The sequence below is a fragment of the Lutra lutra genome, chromosome 11, assembly GCF_902655055.1.
Source record: "Lutra lutra chromosome 11, mLutLut1.2, whole genome shotgun sequence".
Taxonomy (NCBI): Eukaryota; Metazoa; Chordata; class Mammalia; order Carnivora; family Mustelidae; genus Lutra; species Lutra lutra.
In genome coordinates this window covers 65152898-65178099 of record NC_062288.1, presented here as the reverse complement: position 1 = coordinate 65178099, position 25202 = coordinate 65152898, and the positions used below count along the sequence as shown (strand labels likewise).

The following is a 25202-nucleotide window of genomic DNA, read 5'->3' as shown; positions in this document are numbered from 1 at the left end:
CCTTCCAGTAAGTAACATGTTATCATGTTTGGCTATAATGTTCACACTAAAACCCCAACTGTAACCATGGCTGGACCACAGCCCCTCAGAACCACCTTACCTGGCAGGTGCATGCAGTGCAGTTATCATAGAGAAATGAAGATCCGTTATCATAAACATCACTGCGAAAGAGGCAGCTTCCAAATGGGAGGTCAAACACTTTCCTCTGACCTGGAAGGAAGCAACAGCATGGTGTAAGCAAGACAGAAGCCAGGAAGTCCCACTGCGGCATCAAAACTTCTATCACGGGGCTGTTAAACATTCTCACAAGACCAGGTAAATCTGGTGCACAAAAACAGTCCTGGGTCAGATGTTCCCAGGGAATCCTCTGGAGTCAGTAATATAGAGAGCTTTTGTTATAGAGAGTTGGATTCCACGCTGAATCTTGTTAAGTTCAATAAATCTTTATTACCAGCATAGCGAACCAAGATGATCAGGTCTAAGCTGACCTGCCCTCATGGAGCTCACGGTCCTAGCCACTGACTCATAGCTGACATTGAGCAAAACTCCTCTCTTTCCCTCTCTTGCCCTTTAGCTATTAAAAACAAAACAACCACCATCACCACCAAAATGCATTATTCTAAATTCATGTCACTCAGATGTTTGGGCTAACTCACTAATGAATGATCCTTGGTCACTTGTAAAATGACACCAATAACGCCTCCTCAAAATAATACAGGACCCTCTCTACCTACAATTCTGATACTAGAGTATATAACCAAAAACACTTTCTCATGGTTAGATAAAATTTAGCTAAAGGACTATATTTTTACACTTATCAAGTATTAATAACTCAACTAAGATGAGTATTCTTATGTGTACACCCAGGGCCTGAGTTTCTTGAAGCTTGTGAGAACTTACAGACTAAATTAGAGGATTACTTGCAAAATACGAAATTCAGCCCTTCTCTAGGCCCTGAAGCATCAGGAATCTGTGTGCCGGCCACCCTCCCCATTAAAATCACTTCTGTTGCATAACACTTGGTTTTAGGATATTCTAGTATAAGCAACATCCCTAGCCATATCTTTTTTCTTTTTTGTATTTACTATAAAAATGAAGGTGATGCATTTTTCCCTGTTGTAAACACTGTCCTCTATATTAATCTATCAGAGATATTTTTCTATCCTTCAAGAGTTAAAACTAGTGCTGTTTCAATTCTGCAATTTTTATAAATGTGATAACCTGGTTTGCGTTTTTCCTATCTTCTCTTCTTTTAAAGATTTTATTTATTTATTTGACAGACAGAGATCACAAGCAGGCAGAGAGGCAGGCAAGGAGAGAAATCAGGGTCCCCGCTGAGCAGAGAGCCCAACGCAGGGCCCGATCCCAGGACCCTGAGATCATGACTGGAGCCAAAGGCAGAGTCTTAGCCCCCTGAGCCACCCAGGCATCCCATCCTTTTTCCTATCTTTTGTCTACATGTGCTTCATGTATTTTAAAAGAGGCAGGATCTAAATATATAAATATAGTCAAGCTTCTTTTTCCACCAATCAAAAGACATCTTCTTCATGGCTGAGCTCCAAATGACCTCCTCAGAGGTCCTTTTACCTCAGAATGAGCGGCCCCTTCCCGTGTTCCCACAGCTTGTTGCTTTTACTACATTTATAGTACTCAGTACTGTGGCATGGCTGAAAGAATGAATGGTGAACAAATGGATGGATGGGTTGGTGGACTGATGCATCAGTAGATCACTGAACAAAAAGAACCTGCAACAAGTTTATCCCCCTGAACAAATGTGAACAATTACCGAGATTATCACCCAATAAAAATATAATTTTTACCTAAAAACACTGATATGAAGCTGTAATCGCAGAGCCTAGCATTCGTTAAGCACCCCCATAAGTGGCAGGTGATGGGTATTATCATTATTAGCAATAGTGTAATTCCACTATGATCCTAGGCCGTGTCACTCTGAGGTGCACTGAGTGCTCAGTGTACACAAACCTCTCCTGGGTCTCTTCCTTGAAAATGAGAAAGAGAGGAAGAGAAGGTTGCAGTGCAAAAGGCAAGAGTATGTGTTATAAATGAATCCTGGTCAAAGGAATATTTAACAGCAAATTGGTGTCCAACCAGCCAAAAATCTAATTAGTCTAAGATTTCAGGATCTAGAAAGTATCCTAATGTTTCCTTTCCTTCTTTTCTGTCTTTTGTTGTTTGGGTATGTTTCTTTTTACCCCCAAGGAACACAAAATCTTACCATAATCTCAAAGTCATCATAGCCCATAATAAGAACAAACATTCAAAAGAGTGGTTCAGAGACTCCATATACAGCCTAATTTAAGCCATTTCTGCATTATTCCACTGGGATTTAGGTCAGTCAAAAAAGGTCTCATTTGGGAGAATTATGATTTTTCAAGTTTCCTAAGACTTGCCGTTCCTTTTGTAGTCTGTCTTATGACCACAAGTGGACAAAAAAAATCTGCATTCAATACAACAGCCATTGCTCATATGAGAAGTTTCTGAGCTGACTCAGCACATCCATGGTATGGGCTTCAAAGCATTAATCAAACCTACTTATCTTCATTGTCAGACCCCAAATGCCAACTCCTCTGCGAGGACTTTCCTGCTTAGATGGAATGCTGTGTCCACCATGACTAAAGGCATGATGATTTCAACCACAGTGAGTTCACTAACTCCATGCCAGGGGTACAAGCACACACTGGCAAGCCAGGAAGCACATATCTCAGTGGAAATGTCTTTAATCAGGCATGTCTAAACAATTCTCCTTTGTTCTTTTAATCATTTCATAGTTACTTAAAAAGGATTATGTGCGTGCATGCATGTGTGTATGTGCATGTGTGTGTGTTTGTGCGTGCATGCGTGTATACATGCGGCGGGAAGGTACACATTATTAGATGAAGATTTGGCAGAAGAATCCCTCGAAGAAGAGAAAACTGCCTTCATTTAACAAGATATCTCTATTTGACAACTTGGTTGCAGAAAAACAGACTCAGGCTATGGCTGTGATAAGCTGGGAATGAAAAACATCCATCAACAGGATGTTCTGGAATTGAGAAAATCAAACTATGACAGAAAGAAGGGAGAAATCAAAAAAAGGTGTGGACAATAACTGAATAGGAGACTAAAGCCCAAATAAAAGACAAACAGTGGCATTCTCCTAAAGGCAAAATAGTTAAGACCTTTTATGCATAAAGGGAGTTTAAGGTTCCATTTCATGTTGTTCGCTGTCCTCCTCTTTAGAGTAATCACCCTCCTCGTCGACCGCAAGCCTTCAATAAAATCTCCTACAAGAACCTTGATTCAATAGCACCACAGAATGTGAAAAGACTGGAGAGTGAGTGTCCCTGGAAGCACAAAATGATGTTAAAGGAGGAGGAGGAAGAGGAGGAGGAGAAGAAGAAAAAGAAGGAGGAGGAGGTGGGAGGAAGGGTAAGGGGAAGAAGAAGAAGAAGAAGCAGAGGTAAAGGAGGAGAGGTTATTATCTGAGGAGGAGGAGGAGAAGGAAGAAAATAAAGAGACAAACAGCAGGAACAGAGACACAAGCCAGTGGTACCCAGGAAATGTGTTAGCCTCCTCAAGGATCCCTGGAGATGTAAGTGGGGTTGCTGGGGGATTCCAGTGGGAGATGTTCTATTGGATTCATACGCTGGGTCAAGGCACGTATATTTGAATATTAGTCTGACCTTGACTAACTCAAAAGCTTGAAGATCACATGTAAGAAGCTGATGTATAGATTATAAACAAGCTCCAAAGGATCTCTTGCCCTAGAGACTCTCCATCGCAGGCTGTCTCTCTTCACTTAGCGATGTGTGTGCCACTCTCCACATCACCAGGGAGGCTGAGCAGCAGCAGGTTAAAGCACAGGCTTAGGAATCACAGGGACTCATGCTCAGGTACCAACTCCATAACTCCCTAGCTGTGCCACCTTCTAGATTCTACTAGAGGTAGTATCTAGATTCTACTAGAGGTAGAATCTCCTGCAATTATACTAATCATAGCACCTATATTACATATCAGAATGATATATTTAACACCTATACAGTACAGTTTCCTGAGAAAATTTAATTAGAAAAAGCATATAAAGTGTTTTGCATGGTGCCTAGGACATAGTAAATGCTCAAAAAGAAACAGCTAATCTTGCTTTTTTGTTGGCAATTTTTCATTGTTCTTCCCAAACATCTTGCTTTTGGTGTTATCCTCTTGCATGTTTTTGCCTCTAAAAGTAATACTGGTCTATATTCCTCCATGTGTTAACTTCATCTGCCTTTAAAATACTAGTCATTTCTACTGATCCTCACATGTCCAGTGAAAGACAGTTTCTTCAATACTGCTCTCTCCGTCAAGAACTATTACCCCAGGTTGTCTGGTAAACCAGGTTTATGGTTACAGGGGAAGACAAGAGAGGAAAAAAACCCTTGTAGATGGGGTGCTTGGGTGGCTCAGTCAGTTAAGCATCTGTCTTCAGCTCTGGTCATGATCTCAGGGTCCTGGGATCGAGCCCCGCATTGGACTCCATGCTTCTCCTTTTCCCTCTCCTTACTGCTCCTCCTACTTGTGTTCTCTCTGTGTCAAATAAATAAATAAAATCTTAAAAAAAAGAAAAGAAAAGAAATGAAAGAAAGAGCCCTGTAGAGACCTCAGAAAAGAGATAAACTCCTATAATCAGAGGAAGCAAGTATTCCTAATAAGTCATGAACTAGGACAACCTGAGACCCCCAACATAACAATGTGAATGAAGACTCTCAACAGAAACTCCCAAGAATGAATTACATTGTTCTTTGACCTGAAAACAGTCACTCACCCAAACATTTGGGGCAGCACTGTCCTGGGGGAGTGTGGCTAAGGTGCTGAGGACAGGAGAGAATGGGACATACTTCTCTCACGCACTGTGTCCTGCCTCCCTGAAGAAAAGAGAGAGAAAGAAAAAAAAAAGCACATTTAGAAAAGTAAGTGCATATATATCATATAATCAAGATGTCTGGAACAAACCTAGGGCCTTCTCTGGTATTAGGTCCCTGCAGTGACTGCTCACATCTGTGTAATTTCTCCCAACTCTCCATTTACCCTCCCTGTAAGCCACACGAACTACACCCTCCAAAAGACTGCCCCTGAAAGTCTATTACAGCATCACCTCTCCTCTCCCCACCCAGTATCACCTTTATTTATCTTTTTCCCTCTTAGGACTAGCCAACCATCTCAGTTTGCCTGAGACTGGAGGCTCTCAGTACTAAAATGGGGAAGTCTTGGTCAAACCAGGACAAGTTGGCCTCTCTTTCCAGCCCCAAGCAAGCAAAGGAGCCCTCTGGATTCTACGGAGACTTTTCCTCCTCTTTCAGACCCCCATCTTTCTGTAGGTTCTGCAGACATCTTCCTCTAAGAATACTTCCCTTCCTGCCACTGCTTAAAGGTGTTGCTAGCATGACTCAATGAGCCTCGGATTTAAGGAAGCAGCCAGGCTGCCGAAAACGGATACGCTGAAAGCCAATATTCAGGAGAACCATTTCCCTGAACTCACTCAGCTAACCAAACCTGTTTCTATCATAAGCAGAAGGCAAATGATGACTGGTACTGGAATGAATGGCAAAGGCTCAACCACCTAAGGGAGAAGTTCAAGAGCCTTTGAATTTTTCCCTGCCCCTCCTTCTCTGCCCTTTCTTCCTCTCTGACACCCTTTCCTTCCTTCTTCACCTCAGCATGCCTCCACCGCCTCTGGCCATCAGCATCTCTCCGCTCTGTACAACTCGAAGATGCCATGTCCCCTCCCCGTCCTTGATGCCTCACCAGAGGTGTCTGTTTTTCTAGCCTCAGCAACTTGTAATTGAATCTTCAGAAAGCTAGGGAAGGGGGAAAAAAAAAAAAGTACTTTCCAGTCAATTTACATCCAACACCTTTGTAAGGCTCATGTGAAAACTCTCCGGTGCAAAATGAATTGTTACCAAATTTATGAATAATTAAATTTAAGAAAAATCAATAGATTTGGTAAGTAGATCACTAGGCAAATGGAATTCCAATGGATTGGCTTCTCTGGGATTTGAACTAGAAAGCAAACTAGTAGACCCTCAGGTACTTGCTGTCTGAAACCAGTAATTTATATCTCAAGAGGCCTCAGGAAATGAGGAACTCACGCCTCAGAGAAGGGAAAGATTCCCCGCAGCCTTTCCTCACACCTTCTCCAACACTTTCTGCAATAACACCAGACATTAGCTGTCTGGGTCATATTCATGCCCGTCCCCACGCACAGCCGCTATCCATTGTTCCTGCTCTCCCTTCCTCTTCTTGACAGTTTTGTTATTACTCTTCATTTTTCAGTATGAGTGGATGAAAAGGGTAGGGCACATTATGTCTTTTTAAATATTTATTATTTTTAAGCCACTTTCATGTTGGATTTGTCCCCAAACCAATAGAGAACATGCAAAAAAATACCACAAAAAGCGCTTCTGTTGTTTTTACATTATTTCCAGATCAGCAAGAATCATTAAAAATCTCCTAAGAATCCCTGATTGTTCTCTATGCCGTTCCTCACTCCACTCTGCATAAGCCTTAAGTCAGGCCTTTCACCGGACTTCAGAGGCACATAACCTGAGTCTAGGTCAGGGTCTGAGGTTTACATACACCAGAAAAGCTCAGTCTAGAGGGAGGACAGAATGCTTCTTTTAACTTTAAATTTCAAAAAAATTCATCTGCGAGCCACTTCCTAAAATCCTGAAGCCTCAGGCCACCCAAGGCTGCCCGTGTGCTGGCTTCTCGTGGGTGCACAGAGAACATAGTCTTTTCATCGATAGTCTCTGTTCTTGTTGGAGCAGCATCTATTTTTCAAGCATATTTTAAAATTAAAATATTTTAAAAGATCGCGTAATTGCATAGGAGTTAACTTGTCCAGTGCTTCAGAAAGCTGCCAAGAGAGTATGTGGGCGCTGGTCATTTTCCTTGCCCTAAGGTCAAAGAGCGGATTTTGCATATATAAAACAACTGCAGTTTGTCTTTCCCAAGAGCCCATTAAAGTAACTTGAACTCCAATCTGGGTTTGCTGGTTTAGTCACGTTTTATTTTGTTTGGGTTGCAGTGTTGTGGCACAGCCCGAGGCTGCATTCCAATTAATACCTCCAAAGAAGGTGCCAGCCCTTTTCAGCTCACAACCTGCTTCTCTGATTTCAACTCAGCAGGGAATCTAGTTAAACTATGAGATGTGGCTGTACCGTAAACCAGGGAAGTTAAAATAGCAGAAGCGCACGTTTCTGTTCCTAAAAATGTACTAATTCCTACTGCAACTACACTAACTTGGGCTCTTGTAGATTATCCCAATCTCGCTAACCGGCTTCCCTGCCTCAGCGATCCTGCACTAACCCATCCTGGAAAGTTCAATATGTCCAGGATTCCTTTCTCTTTCTAACACCCATCTGTCATTTCAATACTGCATCAAATATGCATTTAAGTCCTATATATGCTAAGGAGGCAGCGGTGAATGTAACACAAAATTCACTTGCCTTCTGGAGCCTATGTCACCATGGAGCGTGTCCCCATGCTGAAGTGAAGGATGATTTATGACTGCATTTGGGACAAAATTCAGGCTCAATGTCCATTATAGAAGCAATTATGTTCTCAGTAAAATTGGTTTCTTCTCCTGACATAGAGCAAAACTACATTCCTCAGACTCCCTCGTGGTTAGGCCTTATGAATAGATTTTGACCAAGAGGCAGTGGATGGAAATAAAAAACATGCTGCTAGGCTTGACCCATAAAAATCTCTCATCTCAGTGCTCCACGTTCTCCCTTTCTGTCTCTACTAGAGGAATAGAGGGGGTATCATACAAGATGGGAAGGGCCTGCTTCCACTTCCGTGTCACCATGTGGAAGTCAATGCCCTAAACACTTGCAATGAACTATTATATGAGCAAGAAATAAATTTCACTGTGTTAAAATACTTAGATGCATTAGATCTTTATTACCACAGTTAGTCTACTTTGTCAAGATAAACCATAATCTTCTCTCCCATCTCCTTTCCTCACAATACCAACCTGGAGAGGGGGATCCAGTGTATCTTCTTTATTATCCCTAGGCACATCTGCGGCCTGCCATCTTTATCTGTACCTCTTTCCCTCTCTCCCTGTCATCGACCGCTATAAACATCCTGCTTTGTTCCAGGTCTATTTTGAGCCTCGTCTCACATGTGAAGTCTTCTAGACCCCTTCCTTTCCCAGTGACCCACTCCATCTTCCTGTATCTTTTTCTTTCTCTTATGTATTCCTGTATTTTTGACACATACATGGAAGTTTAACCCTGCAGGATGATACTGGATTTGCCTCCAAACCAGACTTTAGCGATAGCAGGGACCAGTCCTCTCAGCCTAATATACTTCAGGAGAGTGACAAGCTCGAGGGAACATCTCAGTAAAAATTTCTCTAATGAAAGGAAGAGTCACCACACAGGAAGATCCCTAGAATCTCAATGAATTTCTCAAACCACTTTGAACTACAGGATCCTGATGAGACAGTAGAGTTTCAGGGCTGTCTGCCTCTGCTTACCTTGTATCTCCTTGGGTTTTATACATGTTAGGTACTACCTAAATGTTTCTTGGTGCTGATATATCAAAAAGCAAGTTTTAACTTCACCTCATACGCTGGCAGGATTCGTAGGACCGCCCCCCCCATGTTTTGTTAAACGTTTGAAAATGTCTATATGGTTAAAATACCCAAGGATTAATGACTATATTCTCATGCGGTCAACAAGGAGAGGAATGCTAGGAACTTCCACAGTACTGGTGAGTTATGATTTCCACCATTTTTCCTTAGTTTGTTCTTTAGAGGTGGTTGTTTTTTCTAACTGCAGATCCAAGTGCTTCTCTGACAGTAGCTGTTTTTGAAAGAAAGACATGAAACTTGTCCCAAGTCTATTGGCTGCCCCTTTACTTTTGTTTTAGCTGATTCAGTCAAGAACACAATCAGTTTGTGTCAAAGTTTACTCTAGAGCCACAGTCTTACAGCATAATAAAAATCTATCTTCCTGAATATAGTAATGAGTGCAAGATGGTAAAAACCACAGCCATGTGCATACAGGCTTCTTCCCCCACCACTGAAGACCACTGAGAACTGAGGGCTGGAAACCATACTGTAACATGTGACATAGCACTCATCCCCTGACCAGGATGCAGGCTGGTTCCCCAACAGGAAGCGGGGAGCTGAAGAGTACATTTCTAACCATTTAGAACCAATCAGCTACACTCAGCCACATTCTAGAGGGATTTTTCCCTCCAGTGTTCAATTGTTTGAAGGGAATGGAATTCTCCATTGATTCTAGAAGAAGGTGAGAAGAGGGGACAGAAAACTTGGCAGGGCTAGTGTAGAGGAGAAATATATCTTGAGTGGCAAGAGTTTATATGTGCACCATAATTCTTATATTAACAGCCAGTGGTGCAAGCTGACTTGTGAATAGAGTAACCACTCTGAACTGCAAATTGGTCAAAAAAGGTCACAAGAGAAAAAGATGTTCTCAGCCATGCCTCACTTCGATCTGCAAATTTATTTTGCTAAAGTTTCAGAGCATGACAGTTACTTCCAGGGGTAAAGGTCTTGGTACTTGGCCTCCCTTGATCTTGGCCAGTGCAGAATAGAAAATCAAAGCAAAGATGGCCAGTGGGTGAGCTGTCTGATGGCGGGAGCAGGAGTAGAGTAGACAATGGGAGAGAGGACACCCCAAATTGTAGTGGGTGATGAGCCTACTTAGAGAGAAAGCTATTTGTAGATATGCATACACACATGGACTTGTGTACACCCATGTACACACACACGATATTGACATATATATCTAATACCATGGAGGTATGATAATATACTGGTGTGTCTGTGAGAGTTACCCAGTAGACCAGGGTCTTCCAAATTTGGCATTAATAATGCTTTGATTCAGAGCAGTCTCTCTTTTAGGGGGTCATCCTGTACATTGTAAAATATTTAACAGCATTCCTGGCCTCTATCCACTAGATGCCAGTAGCACACTTTGTCCCTTATTATAACAAATGGAAATGTCTCTAGATACTGCCTACTGTCCCTAGAGGACAAAATCACTCCCAGTTAAAGACCACTGTACTAAGCCAGTGTTTTCTCATGCCACAGCCTAGGAACCTGCATTTTCAATAATTTTCCCAGATGACTCGGATGCTACTGTCCAAGGCATTGCATTTTGCTAAATGCCTCATTGACATGAGCTTCCAGCAACTAGGTTTTGAGGCTTATTGTTCTCGTTAGCTCCTCCAGCAGCTAACACATATCATGGCTCAAGACGTGTATTCTGAATGATGGAGCACATTTCTCATTTGGGGGAGTTCTCTCTGAGACATGAGCCAGACCCTAACTTCAGCTTGCTGGTGGCTGGAGGCCACTATACTCCAGCCTGAAAGGGAAGACAGCAGCAGGAACGGAGGCAGGGATGGACTTGTGGTTGAGGTTGATGGGGTGGAATTCTCCAAAGGGTCTGGGCTGGGACATCACAATCTGTGAGGACTCTGGAAACTTCCTACAGTAAGAACATTATGCTACCCATAGGCTTATGTTTCCAAGTGATAAAATACAACACAACTTTGATTCTCTACAAATAGAGTCAAGAACATGTCATTAAAGTTTGACCAAAATACCTACTCTGTCCGATAAAAATTTTGAGCCATCATCCCTGAGAAGTGCCCCACTGGACTGACAAAAACAAAAACATTTTGTCTTTCATACCTACTCAAAGAACAATGACACGATACTTTGTCTCAAGAATCAAGCCTAAAACAAATTCCTTTTATGTTTCCCATCAATTAATACCTCTAAGCCCGACTGTATTATTGTTCATAGTATTGCTTTGGTTTCCTATTGCTCCCATAATAAATTACCACACAGACTCAGTGGCTTAAAACAATACACACTTGGTATCTTATAGTTCTGGAAGAGTCAGAAGTCAGTATGGGCTTCAATTGACATGTCAGTAGGGCTGGGTTCTCTCTGGAGACTCGAGGACGGAATCTGTTTCCTCGCCCTGTTCCAACTCCCAGAGGCTGCCAGCCTTCCTTGGCTCTCAGCCTCCTTACTTCATCGTCAAAGGCATTAACATAGCATCTTCATAATCTCTCCCTGACTTGGACCCTCCTGCCTCCATTTATAAGGCCTCTTGTGAGAGGGCCTATCCAGATAATCCAGGATAATCTCACATCAAAATCCTTAACTTAACCACATCTGCAAAATCCATTTTGCCATTTGAGGCCACAGTCACATTTTGGGGGGATTAGAACATGGATATCTTGGGGCCCAGGGAATCCATTATTATGCCTTCAACAATGATTGTTAAAGAAATGACACTGAATTGCACCTGTGCAGTCCCGGACGTAATATTTGAGGCCTTAAGTGACCACGGAACACTACAATAACCCACTCTATCAGCCACTCCCTCATTGAGAAAGCTAGTCCCCCCCCTTTTTTTTAATCAGAAAGAAAGAGATAGCTAAATATCTCCATTTAAATCCTAGTTATATAGTTGCTGAACCGAACAAGTTCATACCCACCTTTTGTTTTTCCTACGCTCTTCTCTAGTTATTTCATTGTAACTTTCAGAAGGTGATATCCAACCCAGACAATCTGAATTTCACATCTTATGCACTCTTTTATTGCCACAGGCGATTCATATGCACAAATGGACAGCTCACAGAGCAAGGTCTTAGATGTTCATCAAGTGGGAAAGCTTCTGTCTTGGCCAAGAGACCTCTACAGCAGCAGCATGCTGGCCATGGTGGTGAGTACTGCTCCCCTAAACTCAAGCTCCCACCAAACAGTTTGACTCTGCTAGTCACCCTCTGGCCTGCACCGGCGAGCCCTAGGAGGGACTTCAGGGTCCTCTGGCAGCCAGAAAGACCACTCCACAGAGCTTTACGCTGCCCCTCATCTTCAAAGACACTTACAAAAGAATGTCTGTCCTGGCATCGCCCCTGGGTTTGCATGGCACGGCAGCGAAGCCTAAGCCCACTGGCAGCACATGGTGCCAAGTCCCAGTGGCTGCATTATGAGCAGGCCCAACCCGGCTACGGAGATAGTGCTGGGCTTTGAGCGCACAAAGATGCAGAGCCAGAGGTCAGAATTTTGTAAAATAAATATCAGATTCTTAAATAAACAGGTGATGTAAGTATGTTTACTATTGTTCCACTAATACCATTTTAAAAGGAGGCTTCTGTACTGTGTTTGCCTACACCTCCTATTTCAGGGTAAAACTCATCTGTATTCCTCTTTGAGTCCTTGCTCTTCACGCTGTCTGGTCACTCATCTGAATGACAGGTGGTTGTTTCTGTTTTTGCTTTTCTGTGTTTTTGCTTTGGAAAAGAAAATTTCGAAATTCTTCCTCCTCCCCAAGCCCTGCTTTGGCACGAAGACTGACACACCAAATTGCTGATAAGACCGGGATATAGTTTGAGGGAAATCCAACTGGTTCTGGGTTTTCACAAATATTTCACTGCATTCTTTGTCTATTTTAGAAGCGGGAAGGTAAGACCACCCTATGTGAGCATGCACAGATGAGACCTCCAGACATATGCCCTGGGAAACGGGGGGTGGGGGGGAAAGCCCCATGAGTCAGAGTAGATTCACCAGGCCTGGCTTGTTTGGTGTCTGCCAGCAGGTGCTGAGGGATGGCTGGAAACCTAAGAGATCCACCCTGAGGAATGTGATACCCCTTTCCAGGGCTCACTGGGTGGAGAGGTAGGGGCTTACCAATAAGGCCCTGAGAATCTGGCCCAGCCGTGCCGGTGAGCATGGGTGCCCCCACCTCTCAAACAATCAATACACAAGTAAAGAAATCCACGAGAGAACTGCCTCCTACTATTTCAGATTCCCAGAGACCTCACAGACCACCCCGGTAGGACACTTCTCAACTGCCACCCACCACCCCCCCAAAGCAAAAGAATGAAAATGAGCCCTTTTCCTTTTCTTGCCATTTATTATCAAAGTTCAACCTTTCATCATCATGTAAGTAGTCAAAGCTGTTACAAGCCTACTGCTGACACATCAAACACTTTATCTACAGTCTGGCCCACTTCCAGGGAGATGAAAAGAAGAATCATTCAGAACTCACACCTCCCATGAGTTATGAGCCATTCCTGAAAGGAAGGAAATAACACCACTGTGGAGGAGAAAGGACGTTTTTCATTTTCCTCAGGTTGTCTCCAGTGCAGCAAAGCTGGAGATGAGCTGAGGAAGAGGCCCCAGGAAGGCCTTTGAAGGAGGCAAGGCTCTACCAATACTGATCCCCAAAGACAAAAACCCAAGCATCACTGATGAACTATTTCTCCAAAACCTTTCAGCTACCAAAACAACTGATGTACACTACCTGCTTTGTACATGGTTCCATTTTGTTTTCGCGGGGTTTCATTTGCGTTTATCACTTGCCCCAAACTTGGCTGAGAGTTCAAAGAGGGCAGACGCCATGTGAATATTTCCTTTATCCTCCACAAAGGCCTCAGTCCTGCTACCCCTACAGTGAGGCCACAGTACCATCAAAAGAGCTTGTTTTTCACTTAAACACCTACTTGCTGGTTGTCAGCCAGAGCTGAAAGTCAGTCACATATGTTTGTGTTCCTCTGAGGTTCTCTGAGGCACAAAATTATCTGTGGTCTTCAAATGAACTAGTCCTAAGTAAGGTGTATCTGGATCCCCACAATGTATTGACAAAATTAAATTTTACAAGTCTTTGGGATAGTTCCTAAATCTGGTATGCCTGAACACACTACTGAAAAATAAGTTTTTCACTTCATTTTAACTTCTGAATGGCCATTGGCTAGTCACAGCATTTTGGCTTTTGTTTGCCCATTCATCAAACATTTGAATGTCTATATGTTAGACACGATGGTCTTTAAATGAGAAATTTCAAAATCTTCATTCAATATACATTACCTTTACACAGTTCTATATTTTGTATCAAGTGACAATTTCCTAAACTTTTAACCAAATCTTAAATGTTGTAAGTAAAATATGAAGGAGTCCTATAAACACCCTGACCTCAATCAAGGGATCCTGTCCAGGGAGACTAGAGATTTCTGGCACCATTCTTTCAAACTAGTGGTGCCCCCTGGGCATTGGTCTTGTCAACCAATTCAAAGTTTGTGTTCTGAGACAAACAGGCTGCAACCCAATCTTGGCAAGCTCTTGGGATGATCATAATCTAGGCCAAAGATGATCAAAGGAAAAGAAGTGTACAGGCTGTTGGAAACAGCTGTGGAAGGGGTGGGGGGAGGGTCCCAGTTTGAGCCAAAGCTAACATTCAGACATGTCTGGGCAAGTCCAGTGAAAGGCAGAGGTTCACCTGTTCAGCTTCTCCTGAGAAAAAAAAATCCATCCTCAGGGAGGAAGAGACACAGCACAACACAACCAGCAGTTCCTGAGCCTAATTATGGAAGGAAGGCATTATGGACTTGGCATCTGGCACTCGAGTCACCCCAAGTTGTGTCATGGATGCCCATTTTGCTCCTACAGGAGAAAGTCGTGGAAAGTAAAGCCTAAAAGAACTGTGTCATTGGAACCTCTGTGACATATTCAAGTACAGGCCCCTCTGATACGGGATTCCTGTGATTGAGTAAACCACACAAAAGAGAAATTAATATTGGTCCTTCCCACTTCCCCTCCACACTGCTTTATCACCAGAGGCTTCTGGGACATTAGCAGAAATGTGCTATCAAAGAGGGTGGAAGTAGTAGCCATGCTAGGCTGAAAAGCCAGGTGCCCATGAAATGGTGGTGGTGCCAAACAGAGGAAACAATGGCACAGACGCAGCAGAAGATGGACTCCTACCCAGTCCAGGAAAATGATATTTCCTCTATCATGAACTCTGACCTGCTAGGAGGACTAGCCATTACTGTCCAACCCTGGACAGTATGAAACAGTCACCTAAGAGACAAGGCATGGCTATATTATATTTTCTGACAAATGAATTCATACATTGGTCAGGTAGAAAAAAAAAAGTGCCTGGCCTCTTATAGAAACAATGAGTTATATTAACTCAAGCTTCTCCTGGAATAATATCAGACCAGATTCAGAGGCACTGTCTTGTGAATTTGGCCAGATCATGCAGTCAAGAGGCCAGAAGGGGGAAGATGCCTCAGTGAGGCAGCAGCTGGTTGAAAAGCTTGCCTGGTTATGTTCAGCTCTATAACTGTGACAACACACTTAGCAACCACAGACCTTTTTTTTTCCCAAGAATGATGGAGAACCAGGACTGGACAGGTCAAATCCTTAATTTTATTGAGAGGAATGGGAAAAAGTCCTACCTGAATAACACAATTAGTACCTTATTTCAGAAAATGATACAGATAGGACTGGGTTCAGGACTGGGTCTTTAGACCATAACTAGGACAGATGTTCAAGTGCTTGTCAGAACTTTCCTAAATGCTTCAATGGAAAGCAAGGATAGTCTCCTTGGAACTCTCCTAAGAAGCTAAAAGAGGGAGAGTGGAAGGCCACCTTTAATTAGAAATCAAATGAAAGCCAACCCACTTAAAATAGCTGTCAGGACTTCAGTGGTGAGTGGACCAAACAGAGCCACTGAGAACCTGCCCCACAGTTCTCTTCAAAGACCAGTGTTGAAGGGAAAACTCGGGTGGCGGGGGATGTCTAGGACTCAGGGAGACAGTAGTTCAGAAATATCTACATTTTATTATACCAGGCCAACTGGAAGATGATGGCAATGTCCTGAGTACAGGCATACTGAGTGAAAGCCTACATACTGAAGGCAGAATATCCAGCCCTTTTTTGACCAAGAAATCCAGGAAATCACATTTTAAATTGATCAATGTTATTTATAAAAAGCCTCATCCACCAGGACTACAGTTTGGTTAACAAGTTTGTGGAACTGATAGAAAAAAGTAGCTCAAACATTGCTAGTTCTGACTGGTTGAATATATTTGTGATCAAAACAATGTCTGTCATATTCAAAAGCGTGTAGACTATGGATATTGCCCTTGAAGTGAAGTATTCTTCTTTAGTTTTAGACAGGATGTAAAATTTTGATTTGTGCTAAGTAGCTATCTGATAAGGTCTGTTCAGGGACGCTGTGGATGAGATTCCAAAACCAAACGTTTCCATCTCCCTCCAAAAATTGCTAAGGTGGAAAATGGACTTACACTTATCTTATATATATATTTTATTAAAAACGCACTCTGTGAACATTCATGCACAAAGAGTATTTTATGTTTTTGTTCTAGGAAAGTGTTTCCAGTTGTCTAGGACAGAGAGTATGATCTCTTGAGCTGTTTAACTGATCTGGCCCGAGATGGCCTTTAGGCTCGATTCTTGTTCCCTCTTTTGCAAACCCTCCCAAGCAGACTCTAACTTTGCAATCACAAGTGGCACATTTCCCTAGGATCAGTGGTGTCTGGAAAAGGACTGCTGTCATGACAACAGTAATAAAACATACCATGGTGGGGAACTTGAGCAACCACAAGATTGGGATTCAAAATCCATAGTTCTCAAAGGCTCTCAAGGGTTTGACTTTAAAAAGCAGAAGAGTTCTCAAAACGTGGAAATAAAAGGAGCAGTGTGAGCACCAAAACTGTTCATAGTAAAAATTTTAAATGATTCTATTCTCAAATATTCCCAATTCTAAAGGGTACAAGGGAATGGAGGAAGAAACTCTCAGTTAGTTAGACATGTATCCCAACGTTGTGAGCAAAAGACTGCAAATCTTTGTAAAGAGGCCATTTCTTTCACCTAATATTTATACATAAGGTATATGCATTGAAGTATGCTCAAAACTCCAAGTAGGTTCAATTAGAGATACAGAAATAACAACATCCATTAATGTGGCAATGATACTAAACTCCAGATACTGGGTGATGAATCGAGAATCAAGGGAAAATGACTTTTTTAAATGTTTATGAAATCCTAGTCCATGAAGACATGAGAAGATCTGTGCCTTGAGCTCAGTACAAACCAGGAAAGTTTCCAGATCCTAAATCAAGAAGGAAAACTGGGAAACCACATGACTCAAAGGAACGAACCCCTGGCGTTAAGGGCTCCCTCCAACTCCAGTTTATTACTTTGCACCGAAGTTACTTTACTTCCCTAAATTTCAATTTCTTCATCTGTAAATTAGGAAAACAACAGCACTCAGTGTCAGAGTTCATGCAAAGAATAAGATGATGGAAGAAAAGCTTTTAGTTCAGGGCCTGGTGCATAGTAAGTGTTCATTAAATGTTCTCTCTAACAAATATTTAAAGTCAAATCAATTTTGAATCCCAGCCAGCTCCATAAATTAATAAATGAGTGACTATGGGCAATTTATTTAATCTGAGTCTTGGTTCTTTTATTACCAAACAATGCTATTTTTCCCACGAAGCTACTGTGAAAATCTTTGGAGGGAACATGCTTCAAGTGCCCAGCCCAGCAGTTGAGCTACAAAAGTCCCTGACAAAAATGCACCTTCACGCCCCTCACCTCCACCCTGCTCTCTCTAGGATCAGCCATTCAAAGTACGTTTCAGTGGCCAAGGAACAGGGCTGTGAAAGGTACAGGGTTGTGGTGACTTTTCCTCTGAATTAGTTGGAGAACATTTGTGTTTTCCTTGGCACGAGGAACACATGGAGTAGTCTTTGGAGTATACAGTAGTATATACATCGCCCGTGTATTTGCATAAAGTTTCAAAGCACTTTCTTGATATATGCAGTATGACAGCTGCTGTCACAATATATTTATATAAGTTCTACACCAATTTTATAAAATAAACTTGCAAATGTTTGTTTTCCTAAGGAGGGGTATGTTTGGGGGTTGGTGGGGATAATCATTTCATCTCACTATAGAATGTAATACATGCTGGCGCCCTTCCCTGCTCTAGGGCCACAAATGGGCTGGTGTGGCCTATGAATAAGTGAGGCAACCCCACAGATCCAGGAAGTCAATATATAACCATCTTTTTAATGTTCGTTCTGTAAAAACCAGCACTGATAGGCACCATAGCCACAGTCCATCTAAGGTCTAGTAGGAAGAATAAAATAGATGGATGTGACTTTCAGCACCCAGAATCCATCAGGCAAATTGTCACAGCCCCAGCTGGATGTCCATCTTCCCATACGAAGGAATCAGTCAGATGTGAAAGACAATGATGAGTCCTTAACAATGTATGCCAACATTTACCTCAGTGTTCTTTCGGAGCACCAGAAGAATTGTCTGGATTGGCCAAATGTTTCCCTCAAAAATATCAAGGTAATTTATACTCAGTTATCTCCTACAGCATTTCCTAAACAAGTACTTTGTGGAATCCTGTTTTATAAGAAGTCACTAGGGTTTCCATTACATGACTCCTACAAAGAAATGAGTAAGGTTGCGTAAAACAAAGTTAAATTGCTTTCTTTATTGCAAGACTTATCCTTTAATGCATATGGATATCCAACAGGGAGATTATAGGTATGGTGTTTCTCAAACTTATTGGACCATAGAACCCTTTTGTCATGGCATAGGAGCATATTCTGGTACAATATAATAAGGAACACAATTTGGAAAAGGCTAGTCAACTTCAATTTACTACTGCACATCTGTCCTAAGTATCTACAAGGATAGGGTCTTTCCTCTTTGAGGCAAATTTCTCGGCAACAATTTTTGGTTAAATAAGTTCTTATATTGAGCAATCAATATTCCTTCACTGAGCAAACAATTTTATTCCCAAAGCCTTCCTACCCCATAAGTGCTACACTAAATGATATGCTCCTCAAATTCAATTTAAGATTATAATTTTACAGATTCCTAAAACCACTTTAATAATGGTTAGTTTCTTTGAGGGATACTGTCAATACAAGTTATCTCAGGATTCCTGTTCATTTTTTTCAGGATTATCTTGATTTTTTTTTTTCAGAACTTTTTTACACATTTTACTATAGAAGAAAAGAATTCTTGACTTCAACATGGCCTTTTTCCAATTCCATAAACCAGGTCACCCTACCAATATGTGGCATTTCTGGAATATTTATAAATACCATAATATGAAAACTCTACCTCCCACATCCTCTGAAAATATAGCTGGTTACAAATTCCCCAGGCAGATGATGTGGGATCTGTGGTTTCCATGGCTTTAAAAGGGGTATTTGTAGGATATGCTAAGGAATATTTCAACCGTGTCTTTCTTCAGGGTTCTTTTTTTTTTTTCTCCCTTAGCAAACTTGCCCCTCAATATCTGTCTCTGGGTGGCCCTAAAGAAGTGACACATTGTAAACAAATAGAACCCTGATAGATTCCTCAGTAGGTGGTAATGGAAGAAACAAACATTCAGAGGAAAGGCTTGTTTACCCCTATAGCTCCCTTTGGGTGTGACCTCATGGTACCACAAGTGAGGCCGTGACAGCCCTGGCTAGGTGAGGTCAAGGAGCTGTATAAACTGAGTAAAACAAGGCAGGAGCTTTACGGATCTGGCAAGGACAGCGGGCTGGGAGCAGTCAGAAAGATCAGTGCCTCTCCCAGTGTTTTAAAGAGGCAGGGATCAAAATAGCATTAAAATCAATCTCTAGTCCCTTAATTTCCTGATACTGATATTTTAAAAATATCAACAAAACATTATTTTTTTAAATGTGAGAGGTTTGGGGGCACCTGGATGGCTCAGTCCCTTAAGCATCCAACTCTTGATTTCAGCTCAGGTCATGATCCCCAGCCTGAGGATCATCTACTTGTGAGATCAAGCCCCAAGTAGGGCTCCACATGAACATGGAGCCTGCTTAAAGTTTTCTCTCTCCTTCTCCCATTGCCCCTCCCACCCCTGGCTCTCACATATATGTGCGTGCACACTCGCTCTCAAAATAAATAAGTAGATTAATTAATTAATTAATGTGAGAGGTTGGAAGCAGTTCTCCATTATTTTCATTTTTACCCATTACCTTCAATTTTGTCTCAACATACATGTATAATTTTATATCCACAGTCAAGGGTTGTGTCCTCAGTGCCTACCACAATGTCTTTTTTTAATAAATAATTACAGCTTTTTTTGATAGACTGCAATACCATCTACCTTCCCCACCAAAGCCCTAGCAAACAGTTTTCATGATCTTTCTATAATTAACATTTTATTGCTCATTTAATATTCCACTGTGTTGAGGATATTCTTTATGAGGAACTCATAAACACTCCTCTAAATTCTAATTCTCTTTAGCTTAAGTCTCATACACAATCACTCAGGCTAGTCACCATAGCCCTAGCCGGATGTCCATTTTTCTGTAAAAAGGAGTTAGCTAGATGTGAAAGAGAATGTAAATGGGTCCATAACTGCACACGGGTTCTTCTCTTATCCTTCAGGGAGGTGGAGCCCATGGCTGGTGCTTCCTCCCAGGTAGACAATGTGAATATCTGGGAGCCTCTAGATTAGAGGCCAGCAATGGCATCTTATGGGCATTTCTGGACAGATACACAGGAACCAAAGGACAAGGTAATGCTGAAAACTGGGGAACAGGAAAAACATGATTTGCTTTATAGTAAACTAGACATGGATTCCCAATCCGGGCTATATGTGGAAAGCCTTACTTAAACAACAGTGGTTTTCAAAGTTTGGATCTCAGGATCTTCTTACAGTCTTAAAAAGTACTGAACTTATCAAAGAGTTTTTGTTTACATGGGTTATGTCTATCAATATTTACTGTATCAGGAATTAAAACTGAGAAATTTTACAAACTTGTTCATTTTTAAAGGACAAAAATCCATTATGTTAACAAAGACAACACATTTTTATGAAAATATCTATGCCATCCAGAGTAACACAAAACAAACCAAAAAAGTCAGTGAGAAAACTGATGCTGTTTTATCTTTTTTCAAATCTCTCTAAGTCCTGGCTTAAGAGAAGATAACTGAATTTTCCTACTTTTTTATTTCAATTTATTGCAATATGTGATTTTAGCTGCAGTATAAAGAAAATCCAGCCTTATACAGATTTGTAGTTGAAAAATGGCAGATTTTTGGAGCCATTTCATATCATTGTGGATATTCTTCTTTGATATTCATTCAATTCAACAATCTTAAAGGTTGGTTGTGATATGAAATTCAAAACCATATCTTGTACACTAAGTGGAAATTTTCCCCATGCATGATTTTTGTAATGCTATTTATGGTCATTTGGAAAATACCAATTTAAGCAGATCTCTCTAATGTTGGTTGGTATATTTCATTATCAAATATCAAAAAGAAATTACATTTATTAATGTCATCTTTTATCTCTTCATAGAAGTCTTCAAGTATGAGAAATATGTCAGGCACACAGTGGTAAACACAAGTTTCCCAAAATTCTAATTTTCACATGAAAGTTCAAATTTTTATCACTGATGATCTATCACTAGACTGCCACTTATTTTCTTTAAAGTGACATACTCATTTTTTAAGAAATTTTGAGAAAAAGTCTGCCAAATGCCAAAGTCTGAATAATTTGCCTGTCAGTCATTCTTTCAAGTAAAAAGAAAAGAATTCAGTGAAGAAAAAAAAAAAGTCTGGCTCAGCTCACAACTCAAATAGACACATAAGTGTTTTTCTTTTAGAGATATCAACTATATTTCAATATTCAGCAGTAATTTTTTTTGCACACTTCCAATGTTAAAATGATGTGTATTCAAGGGTAAAAATGGCTTTAAAAATATTTTTAACTAAGAGTATATGATGGTGACCAATACAATGACCACTTTGCTGCCATTGCCTTGATCCACACTAAGGCTCTAACACTTTTACCTAGCATCAGTGTAAATGTGAACATAGAAAAAAAGGCAAATGATGTCTCTGTATTATGATAAAAATCTTTTTAAAACTCATGAAATCTCTGAAACAGTCTTAAGGATTCTCAGGGGTCCATGGATTACACTTTGAGAACTGCTGACTCAAATGCCTTGACTTTTACATTCTTGAGGTCTACCTCCATGAAGTAATTCTTATAACCATGATAAACAAACCAATGTATAGTAGTGCACTTGGGTCACAGAAATGAACTCTATGGTCCCAGGGAAACACTGTACATCATCACTTAAGTCGGCAAGTTCACTTAGTGGACTGTAATACCACATGGGCTATGGAGTGAAAGAGGGATAATCAACACCACCCACAGAGCCAGCTATATACAGGCAATCAGAATCTGAAAACACCAGTTTTGTTCCAGAAAAACTGTCAAGAATCCATATTAGTCATTTACACCCATATTTTCAGTTATTCAGTAGAAAAAGAGAAAGCCTTTTGTGTGGGTTAAAAAACACAGTATAAACCCAGGAGGCAGGAGAGAAAGAGCAGATGCTTGTGTCTCCAGAGTTCGTACTTTTTCTCTAAAAACACATCTGTCATCAACTTCAACCTAGAAGACCAACAAAGTACTTTTATAAATAAACACAGTGCCCATTTTCATTTTAGTGACTCTGAATTCTTGGTAATCAATCTGATGGCCATGAGACACCAGCTAAACCTCCTCCAATATGCTTCAGGCAGGGTGTGCTTTCAAGATGGTCATTGTCAGACCTGATGTGCTACAGTCAACAACATGGAATTTTTAGCTCCTTGTTTAGAATCTCTCTCTAAAGAAATATAAATGAGAAGTTTCCATATTCCCCTCATTTTAAAACCCTAGAAATCCTTGCATTAAGTTGACTCACAAAGAAGAAATAATGCAATGGAGAACCTGTGATTCATAACAATGATGGCAGTTGGAATGTCTCATAGACTAAGAAAGTCATCCTTTGAATTTACCTGGTCCTGTTACCTTACCACTGTTCCAAAAGTGTCTACCTAGAGCCATGGCCCTGGCCCAGTTCCCAGTCCAGTAACGGCAAAAGAAAGTATAGGGTCAATCAATATCAAACCTCTGCCTTCCCATCTGCCCAGAGGTATGTGATACTGGATCACGTTTCTTGCTAGGCTGGGCCAGAAGTAATATTCTAATGCTAAACTCAGTGTAGGTGATCTGGAATTGTTCCTGAAATTCTAAGACTTCTTGAGCTTATCCCAACACTTCCTGGTCTCGGGCATCCCCTGCCCTCCTGGATTCCCCGGAGCTGGACAAGCTAACTGATAAACCCTGTTCCAGCTTCCAAACAAAGGTAAACCCTAACAGGTAGGTCAGAAATATCTTCGCAGCTCTATCTCCAGAGCTTTTCCTTTTAGGCACGAGCAACTCATGAACACACCATTAGCTCTCCTACTACTTTCTAAATCTGGTTCATAGATAAACATACCTATCACCTGAAAATAGTACTAGTCTCCCTTCTGCCCTCACCCAACATGACTCATTCTTTATGGCTAAGCTTTTGTATGAGCCCCCTTTTAATCAATGAATACTTCTTCTTCTTAGCATCCAGGACCTAGAATCAGTTCTCTCTGCCCCTGAACCCCAGGCAAAGAGGTATTTGCTTCCTTCTTAGAGGCAGAACTTCCTAAAGATGATCCAACCCTTGCCTCCTGGGTTCTCTCCACCTTCGGCCCCAGGCACTAACCTCCTATCTGAAGATGAGCTGTAAAGGTTTTACTGACCTATGCCTGCCCTTCTGCCTAGCTGTACCTCAAGTTTTTGAGCCTGTCCTCTGCCTCCTCTCTACAGCTATCACATCTAAGAGCCACTGTACTCCCTAGACAAATAGAAGCACATGTTCAGAACTCAAAGAAAGCGTTTTGTAATATCAATGCAAACATTATACATCACTTAACTAAAAGGCCAAGTTAAAGTTCATGCTTCCATTGGCAAACCATTCTAGGGGGTACATGTTTTTTATGTTTAGGGAGCAAACCATTTTCAGTCTTATTTATAAACGGCAATTACATAAATACAATTTGTGTACAGTCTACAGATCCATTTTATCATTCATTACAACAGAACCCTTGAGTCACTGCTTATAAATTGCTATGCATTTATATCCTCCACAGTTCTGGAAATCTTGCATCACCTAATCCAAGAGAAGAATCAGGAGTCAAACCCTTGGCTAGAGTTTTTCTAAATATCTTCTTTAACACCTTCATCAGAATTACTGGAATCATTTGCTAAAAACGCATATTGCACAAAAAGGAAGCCACCTTATACCTACTGTATCAGAATCTGGGTGCAGAGCCTGGAATTTTAATGAACACATCCATGTTCAGGATTTGTATTATTAGTGGTATTAGTATATCACATAGGTGAATAAAGAGAGAAACATGCAAAAGAGCCAAAATAATCCTTACCAATCACTCCAAGAAATCTGCAAGTAATATTTTAAATTAATTAGAATTGTTCACTTATGGGAAAAAAGGATACAGGTTTCCAGCAGGGTACTATTGGTTTTGCTATGAACCTTTAGCACCATTTGATTTTTCTTCCATACTAACTGAATTAAAATGAAAACGTATTACAAATAGAGAAAATAAAATACTCTATTATTCAGACTTTTAATTTATTCAGATTAAGTGTTTCCATTCTACTCCCATTAATATGTGGTAGTAAAATGGCACTCCTTGGGAAAAAAAACCATAGCAATCAAGGATGTTGTTTTTTTCAATTCTGATTTACTTTGATAGAAGACAAAATATATCCCAACATATTATTTTTACTGTTAGCTTAGCTGCCTACCTACTTCTTTAAATGATTAAAGAAATTTCACAGAAACTTCCCTTCCATTAAATTCCTATAAGTGGTCAAAAATGAATTCTAAACATCATAACTTGGGCCACTTCGAATTTGCTGTATGATACCACACAATTCCTACTAATATGTCACAGCATTTGGGATACTTTGATATTCTCTAGAGACTCCTGTAATTTTTCTTTGCCCAATCTTCATGATAAATTTGTATAATAGGGGTTGGAGTTCATATGTTTAGGGTCTCAGGAACTTTGGGATTATTTAGGAGTCGGTAAGGCATGTTGGAAGTTGGGTGATTATGTGGTCTCAACAAAGAGGGAAATATGGAGTCGGAGAACAGGAAAAACATGGGAAAAGGACAGCTAGCTAAGAGAAGGAGATTTTAAAACTAACATCTTTCCCCACCACTGCAACAGTGATGCTCCTCTACCAGCAAAAGAACACAGAAAGTTGCATAACCCACAAATATCAGATTTGTTTCCTACACTGAGGAAGCTCCATTTTTTCATCCCAGGTTCACCATACATCATCAGCGCCGATCAACCCTTACAACAAGGAGATGTTCTGACAGAAGAGTCTGGGTTCCCAACAACATCTGAGGACAAGCTGTCAGTGGCAAACTGTGATAACAGTGGGCACTGGTGTAAACAGGAT

At 41.0% G+C, this 25202-nt stretch overlaps 1 protein-coding gene across 2 annotated transcripts in view; it reads right to left on the bottom strand.

Moving 5' to 3' along the window:
- The window catches only part of BMPER (BMP binding endothelial regulator), a 251360-nt gene that overhangs the window by 112047 nt on the left and 114111 nt on the right, over positions 1-25202 (bottom strand). For both annotated transcript variants that reach the window (XM_047695739.1, XM_047695740.1), the window contains exons 7-8: positions 4802-4901; positions 101-210 (exon numbers count right to left, since the gene is read on the bottom strand). In XM_047695739.1, the coding sequence (XP_047551695.1) occupies positions 101-210; positions 4802-4901 (210 nt within the window). The remainder of the gene's footprint in view (positions 1-100; positions 211-4801; positions 4902-25202) is intronic.